The sequence below is a fragment of the Eschrichtius robustus genome, chromosome 1, assembly GCF_028021215.1.
Source record: "Eschrichtius robustus isolate mEscRob2 chromosome 1, mEscRob2.pri, whole genome shotgun sequence".
Taxonomy (NCBI): Eukaryota; Metazoa; Chordata; class Mammalia; order Artiodactyla; family Eschrichtiidae; genus Eschrichtius; species Eschrichtius robustus.
In genome coordinates, this window is record NC_090824.1 from 36,679,851 (window position 1) to 36,697,928 (window position 18,078).

The following is an 18,078-nucleotide window of genomic DNA, read 5'->3' on the forward strand; positions in this document are numbered from 1 at the left end:
CAGGAGCTATCCAGGGGACAAGCAAATAATAACCTTTCGAAAGGGAAATAATAAAACACTGACACATGAAAATTTAAATTTAATCTTTAGAAAAACTATACAAGTGGAAAAGTCCTAAAACAATATTTAAGTTAAAGATACTTTTCAGATCTTACAGAAGCTATAAGACCTAACAGTACAGTAGTTTCCCTGTGGTTTTCATTTTACTCTGTGTGTTTCATTAACATAGCGTTCAGTAACAACGCATGGGATTCTCATTAAAAGATGCTTCCTTTAGTTCCAAAATCATTAACTAAGCAAATTCACTTAGTCTGGTTCCAAAATATTAATTTACTTTAGGTAAACACATGTATAAATTTGTGGATACAATCTCTTAAGAGAGGCACACTAAATTCCTACCTATGAATATATTATTCTTGAAAGGTCTGATACCAGCAGTAAAAGCCTGGCCTTGCTGGCTTTGGTCAGCAATCACCGTAGCTGACAAAAGTGGTTTTGTCCACTAGAGGGAACTCAGCTTGTCATATTGTTCCCAGAACAAACAGAAGTACAACAGTGAACAAAATAGGAAAGAGAGAGAAACTTGCGGGTGTGTGTGTGTGTGTGTGTGTGTGTGTGTGTGTGTGTTGCACACTAGGCTGGGGAGGGGGAAGAGAGGACAGCAGAAAAATAATTAAACTCCAGATCTAAACTCAACCTCTAGGTCACCTTAATATTTGTATAAAGAAGAAGGAAACAAACAAAAAAAAACCTAATCACATTTTCAAAGCATTTCTTTTCCCTGTGCAAAATAAATAAAAAGGCAATATCCAAAATCAGGTAGTCTTTTAAAAAAAAATCCCCATATTTTTATAGAAGTCATTAAGATTTCTCTGTTTCTTACTAAAAATAGTTTATTCCCTTATAAGCCAGAGCTACTAGGCTCTGTTCATTACAAATATTATCTGCACCTAGAATTAACTGCTTGCTAGGCACAGAACAAAGTACATTATTGGAAAGTCTAAGTAATTCTTTAAAAGTCTGTTAAATCAATGCTCAGAAGAACCATAGGTAAAGCTTTTAAGTTGGCTGTGAAACAGAAAATTTCGGTCATTAACTATCAAGTGGTTCTTGAAATCAGGACAAATCAGCTTTTTAGTTTTAAAACATTCTTTTAATTACAAAACAATAGTTTCATTGTAGAAATTTTAGAAAATGCAAATCAGCTTAAAAAAGAAAAGAAAAAAATCACCTTCAACCCCACCATCTGCACAAAGAACTACTACCATGTGTGTATATCCTTGTTTTTTTCTATGCATAGAACCTCCTTTATTTTTAATCTATAAAAAATGAATCTTTACCTTTTTTCATTTAAATATCTTTCTATATAAATACATACATTTTTATATACAAATATACACATTTATATATATATATATATATAAATTTTTAATTGAGGTATAATTGACATGTAACATTATATTAGGTTCAGATGATTTGACAACATTATGATTTGATATTTGTATATACTGGGAAATGATCACCACAATAAGTCTATTTAACACCTGTTAACTTTTAAATTTTTACGTGGCTGCATAGTATTTCATTGTATGTATCATGACATAGGTACTTTACCTAAACTTTACACTTACAGCATCCCCGACTGTTGATATTTAGGTTGTCTCCAATCGTTCAGTGTGAAAAGACCTCTAAGGGGGTCCTCTCTTCCTATCTGATGTTGCCACAAAAGCTGCTCTGACACTTATTCCCTCAGAAAAGCCTTACATATAAAACACCAAGTATACAACCTAGACAAAACTCAAAATCGATGCTGACCCGAGTTTTTCCACGTCAGGAAGCCCCTTATCACCATCTTCCCACTTCAGACCGGTCTACGTCCACCTCTAGGGGGCATCCTTCCTGCTCCAAACCACTGCTCCTTTAGGGGGTATCTGCACTTCACTCACAAAATCCTCCCATGTCTTTTGTCTCCTCTCACATATGACTTTCCCATTCCCATTCCCCCAGCGTGCATCCTGATTGTGTATGTGGAGGACGGGGGGAAACTTCCCAAACAATCCACAACCCCCAACTGGTATTTCAAAAACACACAGGCCTTTATTTTGACAATTAAATTCCTGTTACTGCAGAAACTGTGTCCAACTCTACATCCAGAGCTAGAAGCAACTGGGCTTGCAGCAGCTCTGTGATGTGGAAGACAATGCATATTTTTCCTCTCCCTCTGAAAGCATCGTACACATCACAAGGGTTAATGGCCTAATTCTTTATTATCTTCCCTATCCACATCCATCACAAGACACCCTGCCCAGGAAGGCAAGAATGAGAGGTTATTGTTAAGACAGAATGAATGAGACAATGTGCGGCTCTGTTCTTCTGACCTGCCAGTGTGACCCAGGCAGGGGGACTGCGCCAGGGAGGGGTATGTGCTGGCCTCCACGCATCCCCGCATAGCTGCCCCTGGGTGCTGCGGGCAGAGGAACCTGGCTCAGGGGCCTCCCTCTGACTCTCTCCCTCCGGAGCAGCAGCGGGAGAGACGAGGTCGAGGTGCTGCTGAGGGGACACGATCTCTCTCAGTGAGAACTGGAGCATTAGATCCAATTCCTGGCAGCCCTCTGCTACCTCAGGTACCCCTCAGACTGGAGTGATGATCGGTTTCGTCTTTAAAATACAAACTATGGTGAGCATCTAAGGATGAGAAGCCACACTGAGGACACCACCTGCACCAGCACTTTGGGAAGAATCCTAGTTGCTTAGATCTTTAACCATAAATCAGAAGCTTAGGAAAACGATGTCATGACATTTGTACACCAAGACGGTAACACAACCACTGCCATCTAGAGCCATACTGTCCCCCCCAGGCATTGGTGAGGAGGGACTTCTATGGAGGTGTTTACGGAAAGCAAACGCATTTTTGTCCCTTGGGTTGCCACGCGTTTCCCCACAGAAGCTATTCAAATGCATACTGTACTTTCTGGCAAAATCATATTTCTCCAGAGTTGATGATGAAGACTTTTCTCAAAGACCAGAGCAAGAGCCAAAAGAAAAGGCCACAGAAGAAACAGAATCCTTCTCTTGGGAGTTCAAAGTCTTATTCTACCCATGAGCATACAATGGGCTTCTGAAGTGGAAGAGTTTCAGGAAGTTACTGGAGGTCAAGAGAAGGGCAACGGTTTCTTTGTAGTGCTCTGTGTTTTTCATTCAAAATAAATAAAACAGAAACAAAACAAAAAGAACCCCAAAGTCAAAATACAATTTCAGAGAACACTCCAGGTTCCCCAAAGCCAGACTCACTCTGTCGCCACCATCTGGGGAATGGGCTCATCTAGGAGTTCCAAGCTGTGCAGGATCCAGTAGCAGAGCCATGGGCGGCTGGCATCCAGACACTGCAAAAGGAACAGGGCAGAAAACACACCCCTGATTCAGAATCATTCCAAGACCCTGCTGAAAAGGCAGCAGGGTCTCCAACTGTTCAGTGTGAAAAGGGAGACATCTGTCTCCCTCCTGGCAGCCTGGCAAGGAGGAGGAGGACAACCTATGAACAATCAGTGAATGAAGGACACTTTGCCTGGTGGCCTTAGCCAGGAGCTGAAATGACCATATGTGAGAAAAGGACAATGGGACAAAGGAGTTTAACCTGAACCCAATGGGTCCTTCCTTGACAGGCATCCAAAGAAGCCGAGCAGAGGACTTCTCACACGCCAGAAAGTTAAGTGCTACTATTTTCTCAGTGCAGACCCAAGAAGATACACAACCTCAGGAAGGGATTTCCTGGAGTAACTCATTCAGTGAGTATCTCCTCATGCCAAGCTCTGGGGGCAAAGTAATGAGTAAAATTCAGTTCCTACTCTTAAGATACTTTGTTTAGGATGTGTATGGTTTTCTGTAGAGGAAGAGGGCAATTAGACAGACACGTAAGTACAAGTGTCTTTCTGGAACAAGGCAGAACAAAACAAATGCATACATATACCTGGATAAACGCTATAATGGGCACGTGGAAGAAATTGACTACCTCTGCCTGGGGAGCTGGGAAAGGTTTCCAAAGGTGACATGTGAGCAGGTCTTGATCCTAACTCAAGCTGTAAATATTCAAGCATTCAAGGCTAGGCGGGCAGGCAGTATTACTGTCCCAGTTTTACGAATCCAAAGTGTATAAATGAGATCCAGAGAGATGAACTTTTTCCAGATTACAGAGAGTAAACGTCAGAGATAAGACAAGACCACCAGTTTCTAGACGCTCAGTCCAGTGCTCTTTCCATTGGCCCAAACTGCCCTCTTCATACATGTGCACGTAAATGTGCTAGCTCCCCACCTGGGGGCAGCTGGTGTGGTGACAGAAGACACTGCTGTGGGTTTCAGTGCCAGCTCCTCCTCTCACTAGCCATGTGCCTTTGAGCAAATACTTAATCTTGCTATGCCTATTCCCTTATCTATAAAGAAATAAAGACTTACCTACCCCCTGGAGTAGCTGTGAGGGTTAAATGAGACAATGAACAGCAAGCTTTTAGTGCACTCTTCAGTGAATTGTTAGCTGTCATGGTATTAATTGTATCAGGGTTGCCTGGACCCTAATCATTGAGGATTGAACACTGAAAGTCCACAGGCCAAATGTAACCCAGGGATGTGTCCTGCTTGTTCCCTGTAGTGTTTTGTTTGTTTCATTAGAATAGGTTGTAACATTTACATGTTGAGAGATCCACAGAGAAATCTGCATTTCTGGCTTCATTTGAAAAAACAAGAAGAGATCTGGCAACCCTGGGTCTGCACTGCTGTTTGGCAGCAACTGGCAGGAACAGAGTAAAAGCACGGGTCCTCTGCTTTGCCTCAGTTCCACCCCGCGCACCCTCGCCCAACCAAGCCCGCATCTCTCGTTTATGCTACCCGCTTGGGTCTATAGGCCCAAATTCCTGCTGTAAATAATCAAACGTAGAACCCCCAAATAAAAGCAAATTAAAAGCAGAGCTGCTCTATGTAAAGTGGGGCAGGGAAACTGGCGGCCTCTGGTTCACATTTACCCTCTGGCTGCTACTCAGCCCCTATTCCCAACACCCCTCCCCTCCACCTCCGCTGCCCTCCCCTGAGCCCCTCTGTGGACCCCTAGGGCTCTAAGGTATATTGATTTAAAATCCACTCCACGTTTGGGCATTTTTACAGTGTTAAACTGCAGGACTACTCTCTGGAACTTATATACTGGTCCTTTGGCCAGTAGAGAAATTAGATCAGCTTACAGGGCCAAGGGGTAGGGATGAACAGGTATCTAGACCACCTTTTAGCGGTCAAGGGGTGTCTAGTAGAACACCATGTGGACCCCCTCAGCCACGATGGGGGTGAAAGCCCCACCCCATCTGGGGCCTCCATTAGCTCTGAGGGAGGACGAGACTAGAGATGGGGTTCTGTCCTTTCAGAAGTAGGAGTCCCGGCTCTGTGGGGCAGAGCTGCTGCGGACCCGGTTCCCGCCAGAGCCATACGGGATGGTGAGTGAATCTGCGACAGGGCAAGCCCATAGTATCTTTTACATCCAAACAGTAAAAAAGGAGAAAGATCTGACTGATAATTTGATAGAGAAAGCTCCTGGGCAAGGTGTTTACCTCATAGGCATCTGTCAGCTGTCGGAGACCTCTCTTCAGGTAATGGAAGTGCTTCTCCCTCTGCAAAATAAGCCTGGAAAGATAAAGAGCTTTGTAAACCTACTCTAACAGCCTCGGCTTCCCCCACTACAGAACACGGTAAGCACACGCACACACTCACTCACACCTTCTGGTCATCCCCCCACAGTCAATGAGTAGAAAACAGCAACTTCTTTAGCTCCCCAGGGCGGCTCAACCAGAGAAAACAGGCCAGCCTCTGAACGTCCCTCACGTGTCTGGAAATGGCGCTGGCAAATGTTTGGGGCGGGGCTTCCCTGGTGGCACAGTGGTAAAGAATCCGCCTTCCAATACAGGGGACACGGGTTCGATCCCTGGTCGGGGAGCTAGGATCCCACATGCCACGGGGCAACTAAGCACGTGCGCCACAACTACTGAGCTCGCGTGCCTCAATGAGAGAGAGCCTGCGTGCTGCCAGCTGCGGAGCCCATGCGCTCTGGACTCCACTGGCCACAACTAGAGAGAAGCCCGTGCATAGCAACGAAGAGCCCGTGCGCTGCAGCGAAAGATCCTGCATGCCTCAACGACGATCCTGCGTGCCGCAACGAACACACGGCGCAGCCAATAAATAAATAAATTAATTAAATGTTAAAAAAAAAAATTCGTGCAGCCAAAAAATAAGTAAATAAATAAAATGTTAAAAACAAACTCTCCTTCGTGGTTGGTAGCTTTGGGCTAGAAATGCCACCGTGAGCACACTTAGGCGGTAACAAACTACCCAGAAAGTTCCTCCAGGGTCTAGCTGAGAACAGATACCTTGAGGCTCCCCATCCTGTAAGCAATTTAAATCTGAACCTCGCCACTTCCCTGATTTGGTTAGCCTCTGTCGTTCTGGTCATTTCTTCTGGGGTCACTTCTCTGAAGTCTGTGGTTTGTACCCTGCCTGCCCCTCACTCATCCGTCTAGTACTCCCTCCCCGAAATTCCACCTCCCACGTGCTGACCCACAGCCCTGGCCTGAGGATCATGTCTGTACTCTGCAGCCAGTCGCTCTCCTCGGCCCTGATGTCAGCAACACGGGCTCTAAGATGGACTGTGCCGGCCATGGCCACCTGCACAGGCAGGCAGAGGACAAGGGCTGCACCTCTCGCTGGGTCTTACAGAAGGGGTCTGTGTGATTACGGAAGGAAAGAAAAAAGTAAAGAATTTAAGACATTCACTGTGCTTGCTGATTCCAGAAATGAAATGAAAGCAGAACCACTCTCTTTCCTAGGTATTCAATTCAACAATTGTTTATTGAACTCCCACTGTACTGTGCCCAGAAGAAGTAGTCTTTACTTCAAAAAGTCTTCTAATTCAGTACTGGAAATGAGATAAGGACATAAGCGGCTACAATATGAGGAAAACTGGGGAGGTTTCATAAAGGGAAAACAGATAAAATACTAGAGGCTCTAAAGGGTTTGGGGGGAGGGCATCTCATTCAGAAAACAACGATCAGGGAAGGTTGTGTGAACAGGTGGAATTTGAGGTAGGGGCCCTGGAAGAAGGAGAATATTTTAACAGGCAGAGGAGGTGAGGAGTTGGTGGGAGGACAGTTTAGCCAGAAGGAACAAACACAAAAGGAACCGACCAGGGCCGTCCAAAAGAACTTCCAGGGATGATGGAAGTGTCTGTCTGTGCTGTCCAATAGGTAGCCACGAGCCACATGTGCGTACTGAGCACTTGAAATGTGGCTAGTGTGACTGAGCAACTGAATTTTAAACTTTATTTAATTTTAATTAATTTACGTTTAAACAGGTGCAAGTGGCTAACGGCTACTATATCATGCAGACAGGTATAAAGCGTGCAGGGGGAGTGCAGGTCAGGGATTTGGCCTGGCTATTAGGAATGAAAGAGGAATGGTCAAGAAGGCAGCTGAGGTCCTTTTTACAGGGATCTGGGATGCCAGCTGAGGAATTTAACTCAATTTAATATGCAAAGGGAATTTGCGACAACATGGATGGAACTTGAGGACATTATGCTACGTGAAATAAGTCAGATAGAAAAAGATAAACACTGCACGATCTCACTCATATGTGGTACTCTAGGGCTTCCACCAAAAAAAACAAAAAACAAACAAAAGCCCTGAGCTTGTGGATACAGAAAACAGATTGGCGGTTGCCTGAAGTGAGAAGTGGAGGGGGAGGGCAGTGAAATGGGTGAAGGGGGTCAAAAGGTACAAACCTCCAGTTATAAAATAAATAAGTCATGAAAATGTAATGTACAGCACAGCGACTATAGTTAATAATACTGTACTGCATATTTAAAAGTAGCTAGGACAGTGGATCTCAAAAGTTCTCAACACAAGAAAAAGAATTTATAACTATATATGGTGCTGAATGTTAACTGGACTTGCTGTGGTGACCATTTTGCAATACATACAAATACTGAGTCATTACGTTGCACACCTGAAATGAATATAATGTTATGTCAGTTATACCTCAATTTAAAAAAATAGGCAAAGGAAAACCCTGAGGGTTTTCAGCTGAGAAAAAATGACCAGAATTGTGCTTTAGAAAAATTATCTGACCGCAGTAGGTATTCAATATGTGTTTACAAACTGTACTGATGAAAGCACTAAGTGGGGAGAGAGATGAGGTGGGAAGACAGGGCAAGATGCTGTTAAGAGTCAACCAGGTGGGAAGAACTTAGGGTTCTGAGGGCTCCACCTAGCACGGTGCCCAAGACAAGCTGACCGTGGACAGGTGGACTTTAAAGCGCTGGAAGTGTATTCAGGTGGGGATGTCAGTCACATCGCTGGAAACACATGTGAGACTCTGGAGAGGGATCCAGGAGACACAGACGAACTGGGAATCATTTATCTGCAAGCAGGTGACAGGTGAAGCTGCAGGAGTAGAGGACAGAGCAGAGAGAAAAGTCTGAAGGCAGAACTGAGGGAAGACCCATCTTTAAGGGCTTGGAGGACCAGGAGCCAGAGGAGAGAAGGAAAGAGCAGTACACAAGCAGAGGAAGGACAAAGGCAGTGTCGCCTCACAGGCCGAGCAGGAGGAGAGAATCTCATGGATGTTTTTAACAGCGGCCAACAGTGCAGTAAGAGTGAGGAAAAAGAGGACAAACTACAAAGTGGCTGGTGCCCTTCACGAGAGTTCAGGGAGTGAGGAGAGCAGATTCCAGGTCATAAAGGAGAGACGGCCAGACTCAATTTCTCTTTCAAGGGGTTCCAGGGCTCAGGGCTCAGTGAGCACAGGGACGGGTGGGCTTTAAGCACTGGAGGTGTATTCAGGTGAGGGCGTCGGGAGGAGAGGTGAGTCTGAAAATAATGAATGAGTCTACATTCTCAGAGACTGAAACAATGGGAGAGTGTGAAGTTAGACAAACAGAGGACTCTGAAGTGGGGAAGAGGGAAACCAAGGAAACGTGGGATGGCCTCGGTTTTCTGAGGAATTAGGAGGCAAGACCTGGGAGAGTGTGGGTTGGCCATCATGGGGCATATGTTAGGAAATCTACACAAGATGAATGAAGGATGATAAACCGGAGTGAAGGCCCAGCTGAAGCTGAGGAGTATAAACTTTTGATGAAGCCATTCAGAAGGCACTGTTGTATGATCTCTTTTCTTGGCAATCTTGCTAGGAACCTTTAGCAGAAGCAGCGACATGGGTGCTGTGGTTAGGGCTCGTAAGACGGGAAGAGCAGAAAGGCAGAGGTGTGAGGGAACGGAATGAGATCAGCGGACAGCTGAAGAGAGCACACCGCGTGGCCTGGCCCCGGCTGGGCAGGCTGAGTGTGGCCAGCATAGGTGTGATAGGCGAGAAAAACCAGGAGGGCGCAGGAGACCGTTAACAGGGCAGGCAGGGACCCACTCAAGAAGTGAGAGGAGGCTGAGAAACCCAATCCAGGTGAGGGCTAGCACAGAATTTGGAGGCGGGAACTCCTGACTTCTAACTATGAAAGGATCAAGTCACAGAGGGTTTTCTACAGGTCAGTTCTTTTCAGTCTGAAAAATAGTCAGAGGAATTTGAATATGCCACATACCCTGGGATGCTAAGCCACAGAGGAGAGAAGGGAAAATACTCTGTTCCAATAAAGAGAACACTTTCCAGCTCATTTAAAATACCAGGCAAGATAGCATTAAAGGTTTCTTGTGAATAAAATTTTGTGATCCTAAGTGTAATGCTGGGGAAAGGGACCAGGTATTGACTGGAATTCCCTGTTGGGTCTGCCTGCCTACTGCATACCCTATAACGCCGTGAAGGGAGCTTGCATCTAGCTTCAGCACCTGGGCCCAGCACAGAGCAGGCTCTCAACATTTACTGTCGAATGAACAAGAGAAAGAATAGAGGAATGGTAGCGTCAGTTTCTGACTAGCCAAGAGAGACTTCTCCCTGGGTACGTGTCCTGTCAATTAAAAAGAATGACAAACCTCAAAGGGAAAGTTAAAACGCGAGCAAGCAGAGAGGACAAGGAGGGGGTGGTTAGATTGCAGATGGCATCCGCTCTGGCTCAGGGGTGCTTCCTATCAGTCTCTCGCGTGGTCTCACATGCCACACTGCAGGAGACCTGTCAGCCAGGGGTTAAACTTCCCTGGAGGACTCGGTATTTCTAGAGAGCTGAATTAAGCCACAAAGAAATCCTTCCCCTTATTGTGGGGAAAAGAAAAAACCAACCCTGGAGAACGAACCCTTTCCCTTGTCTTCTCACTCCTATCATTTGACAAGGGGCTTGTCAGTCCTAGGAAATGAAAGACCTCAGAGGCAAAGGCTTTTCTACGTGTAGGGAGGAAGAGACTCTGGCTACTCCTCGGGATCCTGAAGTGACAAGAAGCTACCTGAAGCCTCACCTGACCAGAAACATCTAACCGAAAGAAGCTTCAGGCACCTTTCCTGCAGCTCTGAGTCGGTCCCTAGAGGTGGGACCTGAGGCAGCCCCAAAGGGGGTTCCCCAATAGCTCTCCTTCCACCCTGAACCCCACTCACAGATAGCCAGGCCCTGGGAGCCGTGCTGAGAGGGAACTAGTGAATTCCTTTAGCTGGTTTCATCTGAGGACCAACTTTAGCCACAAGCAGGGGAAGAGAAATTTCTTTCAGTGACTCTTCCCACAAGGGAAACTGTCCTTTCACTTTCATCCACTTAATCACAAACACACATACACATGCATGCAAGCACACACACAAAAATGCTAATATGTAAATGTTATTCTAAAATCTCGGGAAATGTCTGTTTATCTAGAGCTTCAAGGGCCACAATGCTGATTGAATTTTAACTTCTTCTTTGAGGTTTATGATTCTTTTAAATTGAAGGGACATATATCCAGTTTCTTTTGGTCAGACAGAGACTGTACTAAGAGCCTTACTGTTATGGACTAAATTGTGTCTCCCCCCCATCCCCAAATTTCATATGTTGAAGCCCTAACCCCCAGTGTGACTGCATTTGAAGATAGGACCTTTAAAGAGGTATTTAAGGTTAAATGGGAGCTGGTGATCCTATAAAAAGAGTAAGTGACACTGGGGAGGAGTCCACACAGAGAAAAGGCCATGTGAACACACAGTGAGAAGGCGGCCTCTGCAAGCCAAGGAGAGAGACCTCAGGAGAAACCAACCCTGCCAGCACCCTGATCTTGGAATTCCAGCCTCCCAAACTGTGAGAAAACAAATTTCTGTTGTTTAAGCCACCCCATCAGTGGTATTTGATTATAGCAGCCCTAGCAAACTAATACTCTTACCATTCTTTTATTCTAAAGTCACCTCTAGATCTAAAACTCTTTTCTGTGTAGGGCGTTAGAAAAGAAAAGCTAGAGCTCTTTCCCTTTCCTTTCTGAATAATTTAGCCCCAAAGCCATTCAATTAGGTGGAGCAGAACAAGCCAGGCTCTGCGCAGGAGTGGGGTGGCAGGGCGCACTGCAGGGCATGAGTGCTCAACTGGCTGAGGAGGGCATCTGTGTGGCTGTGGAGAGAGGGGTGGGAGATTGGGATACACAGGAATGACCAAATAAATACATATATTTGGGATATTGGCAGTCTGGTTCCACTGTTGGAGAAGTAACTTAGAAATACTTGTGTAGGGCTTCTCTGGTGGTGCAGTGGATAAGAATCTGCCTGCCAATGCAGGGGACACGGGTTCGAGCCCTGGTCCAGGAAGATCCCACATGCCGCGGAGCAACTAAGCCTGTGCGCCACAACTACTGAGCCTGCGCTCTACAGCCCGTGAGCCACAACTACTGAGCCCGCGTGCCACATCTACTGAAGCCCGTGTGCCTAGAGCCCCTGCTCCGCAACAAGAGAAGCCACTGCAATGAGAAGCCCACGCACCGCAACAAAGAGTAGCCCCCGCTCGCTGCAACTAGAGAAAGCCCGCGCACAGCAACGAAGACCCAACACAGCCAAAAATAAATAAATAAAATAAATAAATTTATTTTTAAAAAAAGAGAGAGAGAGACAGTCACTCCCTTGGTAACTATGTTCTTTGAACTCATTTGTTTAATAACTACCTTCCCCATGAGACTGAGAGCCCAGCAGGAGCAGGACCTGGGTCAGCCTTGCTCCCCCTGTTCCCAGAGCCCAGCAGTGCCTGATCGCCTAGATACCGTTGCCAAATGGGTGAAGGAATGAATGACTTTAAATGAACACAGGAGACCGAATGACAGCAAACACACTCCCTCCCCCTAAACATGGACCATCCCTGAGACTCATGCCTTTGTTTGTGACAGAAGAGAGAACAGGGATTCAGTCCATTGTTGGCTGCTGGGAGGGTTTAAAACCCACTAAAGCCAGGGGCTTCTCCAGTCAAAAAGTAAGCCTCTGGCGCATAAGCAGTAAGTCACTTGAGAGAGGATGGGAGGGAAGATGAACTTACTTGTATGAACCTTGGAAAGAACAACAGTATGAAGGACCACATCTTTTAACTGCTCAGGATTTGGAAAATGCTAAAGTATCATCACATACAGAAATGGCAGAAAACATGGAAGCTGAGCAGGTGCCCGTATGAAAACTGCTTTGAGAGCTTAACTCAGAGCATTTTGGCTTCAGAGCAACTGCCAACACTTAACCTTTAGTGCTCTATTAGCATTATCAATATTTCCCCCTTACAAGGAGCACCAGGCTACTTTTTCCCAAGAAAAAAAACAATGTTTTGTTTGTTTGTTTTTTGGCCACGCTGCACAGCTTGAGGGATCTCAGTTCCCAGACCAGGGGCCGAACCTGGGTTACGGCAGCGAAAGCCTGGAATCCTAACCACTAGGTCACCAGGGAACTCCCCAACAATTTAAACATTTTATTTGAGTGTGTGTGTGTGTGTGTGTGTGTGTGTGGTTTATGCATTTCAGGTGTCTTACTAAAGCTAATATAATACATGGAAAAGGGTAAATTCATAAGCATGTGAAACTGTCAGAATGACTAACCACGGGGAAAGAGAAATTAACTTTTATGGGAAAGCAGGATACTGATAAACAAAACTGTTCAAAGCATGGTCCAAAAGCTCCTTGGGAGAGACCACCTCACTCCAGGAGAGGATGCATGTTTCACAGTCTGAGAGTGAGGAAAATCATTTCTGGGATGGGGAATAAACTGTAGAATGTAACAACATTCAGCTTCAGCCTTGAATTTCAGCCCAATCTTCTATTTGGCGGTGGCTCTGAAAGGCTGAATAGATGGATGCCTCGCTCAGCACCATTCCTGGCATCCCTGGACCTGGGCATGGTCAGTGATCCTGGGAGTGTGTGTGATTCTGCCACATCTCATCAGCAGCATGACCTCAGAAACACAAACAAGCCATGTCACCTAGATTAATTGCTCTATCTGAATATTCACTTTAGCTAACAAGGAAGTTTTGTCCCTGCCATATAATACTAGATTTTTAAAATTTGACTACTAAAATGCTAAATATTGTAATTGTGATAGTAATTTAAAATGCTGATAAATTTTCATATTTATTCTTAAACCCCAGAAGTTCATTCTATGGTGAAGATGTTTGGCTCCAGCCTTATATTGATAAGTTGATTTACATTCTCAGCCATGTGGCCACAGTGTGTAATATCTCTAATATTAATTAGCATGCTGTGACATAAGATGCTAATTAGCATCCTTTAAAACACTCATTTTCATAGGCAACAATGACAAAATGGGAAATGTCAGATTCCTGACATAAACCCAGAGCCCTGGTATATTCTATTTCCACAAAGGATCCAAACCCAACAGAAACATTTTTGTTTTCCACCCACACCTGACCTAAGACCTATGAATCAGGGGATTTTACTCCTTTACTGTCCTCTACCACCACTCCCAAAACACAGCTTCTTCCCAGATTATAACCTCCCATTCTCCCTCCCATCTCAGTAAGAATAAAAGGAAAAGTCCAAGGGCTCTATTCTGATGGTGGGTGAAAAAGGAATGTCAAATGACCAAAGGTCCCTTTGGAAATACAGAGCATATGTGTCCAGAGCTGGAGACAGGGCACAGTGACTCAGAACACAATCAGGCGAGTCATCGCGATGCAACTCTAACCACAAACCCCTCCTGAAGCCACCATGCCCCTCACCATCACCAAGTCCTACCACCTCTGGGGAAACAGCCTGTACCGGGCAGAGAGCTCCTTCTCCCCGAGCTGTTTACACAAATGGTGTCATTTGCTAAGCTCCAACTGTGGCTCACGATAAGAGCAATAATTCATTTATTGAGGTCTGGGCTATGGGTTAAAGTAGAGATTTAGGTCAGCAGTTTGGAGGAAGACTCCTCTGGTTAGTTGATGCTTTCCTTTTCTTCTCCAGGGAAGAAAGATGAAGAGAACTTTTCCACCTGTCTTTCCATTTTTCCAACTGTTTTCTGCCTTGGCTAATCAGAATATTTTAACTTAAATTTCTTCTCATGGAAATAAGGGCAAAATGGAATGGTGGCAAAAAAAAGACACAAAGTTAACTCAGGCTAGAAGTATCTGTAATGCTCCAGTAAGCAGAAGTACCCAGAGACTGACTTGCCAGGAGTTAGTGTGTTAGGAGGCCTCAGGAAATTGGGAGACATGATAAAGGATGTCAGGCTGGACCTCAGACCCTTCAGCTTCCCATCCAGAGAGAATCAGCCAGCAGCCCAACTAGACTACGTCCAGAGACCGTCAAGGAAAAGTGCTATAACATTAAGATAAAACAATGACCAAATACAATTTGGACTACTGATCAGGAAAGATAACACAGGACAGTTTCAGAGAAGCAATCTGTGATTAGAAGAGAAATGCTAATAAATGAAATAACTCATGAAATTCTAGTGTGATACATTATAAAATTGGGGGAAAAAAGAGAAAATGAAAGTTCAAATTAATAAGTTTCTGCTTATAATCCTCCTTTTGGAATTTCTGACATCAAAGAGCTCAGAAGACTTCAACTTACTAAGCACCAAGGAAAACAAAAGGCATTTTATTTCTCACTTGAAATGTCGCCCTTGGGAATCTGCTGCACAATCACCAGCAAGGGCCAGGCTGGGAGAAGCTCAAACTTCTCACATTTTCCCAGTCAAGTTGTAATATACATCAAAGGAATCCATCCTTTGCCATCCCCCTGGACTCTACGTCTGTTTCAAAGTGTTATATGAAAACCTTGAGAGTTCTGAACACCAGCGCAGCAGGTCAGAACTAAGCTTCAAAGTCATGAACTTCCTCTCTCCACCTTCAGAGCTCAGAGTTCAGGCCCTGAGGGCATCCCCATGTAACACCTGATGGCTCAGTTCAAGTGAGCAGCTCCTCTAGACAGTATTCTAATAGTGGCAGGAGCTGGGGTCAGGAGCGTCTCCAGGGAGCCACAAGGTCAGGGAACACCAGCCTCACAGCGGACTCATCCCCTGAGGTTCGACAAGCTCAAGGAGGAAAGAAGAAAGGCTCCCATGGGAGATGGTATTTCCCGGGTCCCCTCAAACACTTAACCACAGCTTACCTTGGTACAAGGTGGTTGAACTTGTAAGAACTGAAGACCTCTTGGATCTTTTCTTCTACTTTTGCCTGGTAAGGATGCAGAAGATGGGAGAGAGAAAACAAATACAGATGAGAACTTTATCAACTGTATGTTCCCATTGCCACAAATGCCTACTGGCTAGAGTTCCTTGGTGTGACTTTGTACCTCACAGCATAACAAGACTGCATTCAGGGGCTCTGCAGGATGACAGGCTTGGGACAAGGACAGAGAGAAAAAGAATGCCCTGTACCACATTAGCATCACAACCGACTTCTCCAGTAAACTAATCCATGATATGCAAACTAATGGCGATTCTGGAGTTTGGCACCCTGGCACCAGTTACTCAGGGAGCAGGTAAAGATGGACCCCTTTTGCTTGAAAGACCTGTTCTTGCCTGCCCTATGAAGTTGTTTAGGTGTTTGGTAACTGGCCATTCTCAAATATGTAACTAATTTCTGCCAAGGGTCCTACTTCTTATTGTCAAATTTAATGGTTTAAATATAGATTGAACAGTATTAAAATCCCCAAAGGGATTTACAAGAACATCAATCATGGAAACACCAAAGACATAGCACATCTGGTCATTGGACCTGTGTCACAGACCGGACTCCACAGTCCCATAAAACAAAGGATCTCGGAAAGTCAGGTCACAAAAGGAATGAGATGACCTGTCTCCTCTGAAGATCACACCATGATGTGGTCACACAGCACAGCTTCTGTAAGGAAAGGGTACAGCAGTGCAGGAGGGGGCTGGTCAATGGGATACAGGGTTTCACCTTCACGGCCATCCCTGCTTTGTGGTGAGGCAAGTCCTTGCTGAGATTTCAAGATATATAATAATGTCCTCTCTGGGAAATATCAAAAATGCATTATTTGTTTCTGAAACACCTGAGTTAGAGCTTCCAGTCCCTTTGGCAAGTGTGCAAGAATCACGATGAGGGGAGCAGTGATGTGAATCAGCTAAAATGGCAGCCCGTCTAAAATTCATTTATATTTGGTTTTAGGATATGCTTTGGCATTTGCCTTTGAACATGAGTTTCAGGGATTATCTGGCCAAGAATTTATAATACTTCAAAAAACAGACCGAAGTCACTGTGAGAATTCGACTCAGAAGAAGTAAGAAAGTTCTCCCAGACCCCTCACGATGCTTTCTCCATGCCAGATTGATGTGGGACTAATACAAAGCACCAGCTTAAATGAAACACAGACTGCATTTTTCAGTCGTGCCTTCCTTGGCTATACGTTGAAAGGGATGAGAAAAAAAAAAAAAAATACAAGAAACATATGTCAGGAAGATCATTAAATAAAAAGATTTGCCTACCAGGTTTGGACACACAGTTTTTCTGGGCAGGAGCCTGCTGTGTCCCCCTTTGCCTGTCAAAGCAGTAAAGCTATTCTTTTCTACTTCACCCGAAACTCTATCTCCAAGATTCGATTCAGCCCCAGTACACAGAGGTCGAGTTTTTGGCATCGCTAGGAGTGGAACTGCTGGATCATTATGATAACTTTACGTTTAATCATTTGAGGAACTGCCAGATGTTTTCCAGAGCACTTGTACCATTTTATATTCCCATCAGCAGTGTATGAGAGCTCCAATTTCTTCACATCCTCAGCAACACATTATTATCTATGTTTCTGATCATAGCCATCCTAGTCTGTGTCAAGTAGTATCTCACAAGTTTTTTGTTTTTTTTTAAACTGATATGTCTTTTTTTTAAGCTTTTTTTTTTCCAATCACTAGGATTCTCTTCCTTCCCTTTTTTTTTTTTAATAGTAATCTTTTATTTATTTATTTATTATATTTATTTTTGGCTGTGTTGGGTCTTCGTTTCTGTGCGAGGGCTTCCTCTAGTTGCGGCAAGCGGGGGCCACTCTTCATCGCGGTGCGCGGGCCTCTTCACTATCGCGGCCTCTCTTGTTGCGGAGCACAGGCTCCAGACGCGCAGGCTCAGTAGTTGTGGCTCACGGGCCTAGTTGCTCCGTGGCATGTGGGATCTTCCCAGACCAGGGCTCGAACCCGTGTCCCCTGCATTAGCAGGCAGATTCTAAACCACTGCGCCATCAGGGAAGCCCAGGTTTTTTTTTTTTTAATAAATTTATTTATTTTATTTATTTATTTTTGGCTGCGTTGGGTCTTCATTGCTGCGCATGGGCATCTTCCTAGTTGTGGCGAGTGGGGGCTACTCTTCGTTGCGGTGCACGGGCTTCTCACTGCGGTGGCTTCTCGTTGCGGAACACGGGCTCTAGGCGCGCAGGCTTCAGTAGTTGCAGCACATGGGCTCAGTAGTTGTGGTTCGTGGGCTCTAGAGTGCAGGCTCAGTAGTTGCGGTACACGGGTTTAGCTGCTCCGTGGCATGTGGGATTTTCCCGGCCCAGGGCTCGAACCCGTGTCCCCTGCATTGGCAGGCGGATTCTTAACCACTGCGCCACCAGGGAAGCCCTCACTATAGTTTTGATTGCCTTTCCCTGATGACTAATTATGTTGAGCATCTTTTTACAGGCTTATTGGCCATTTGTAGATATTCTTTGGAGAAATGTCTATTCAGATCTTTGTTCATTTTTTAAATTG

General features: G+C 45.0%; 1 protein-coding gene across 1 annotated transcript in view; it reads right to left on the minus strand.

The window, feature by feature from the left end:
• Positions 1-18,078, minus strand: part of FNTB (farnesyltransferase, CAAX box, subunit beta) — a 74,040-nt gene that overhangs the window by 37,515 nt on the left and 18,447 nt on the right. Inside the window, exons 2-4 of the mRNA XM_068544046.1 lie at positions 15,492-15,556; positions 5,586-5,658; positions 3,292-3,383 (exon numbers count right to left, since the gene is read on the minus strand). Of these exons, the coding sequence (XP_068400147.1) occupies positions 3,292-3,383; positions 5,586-5,658; positions 15,492-15,556 (230 nt within the window). The remainder of the gene's footprint in view (positions 1-3,291; positions 3,384-5,585; positions 5,659-15,491; positions 15,557-18,078) is intronic.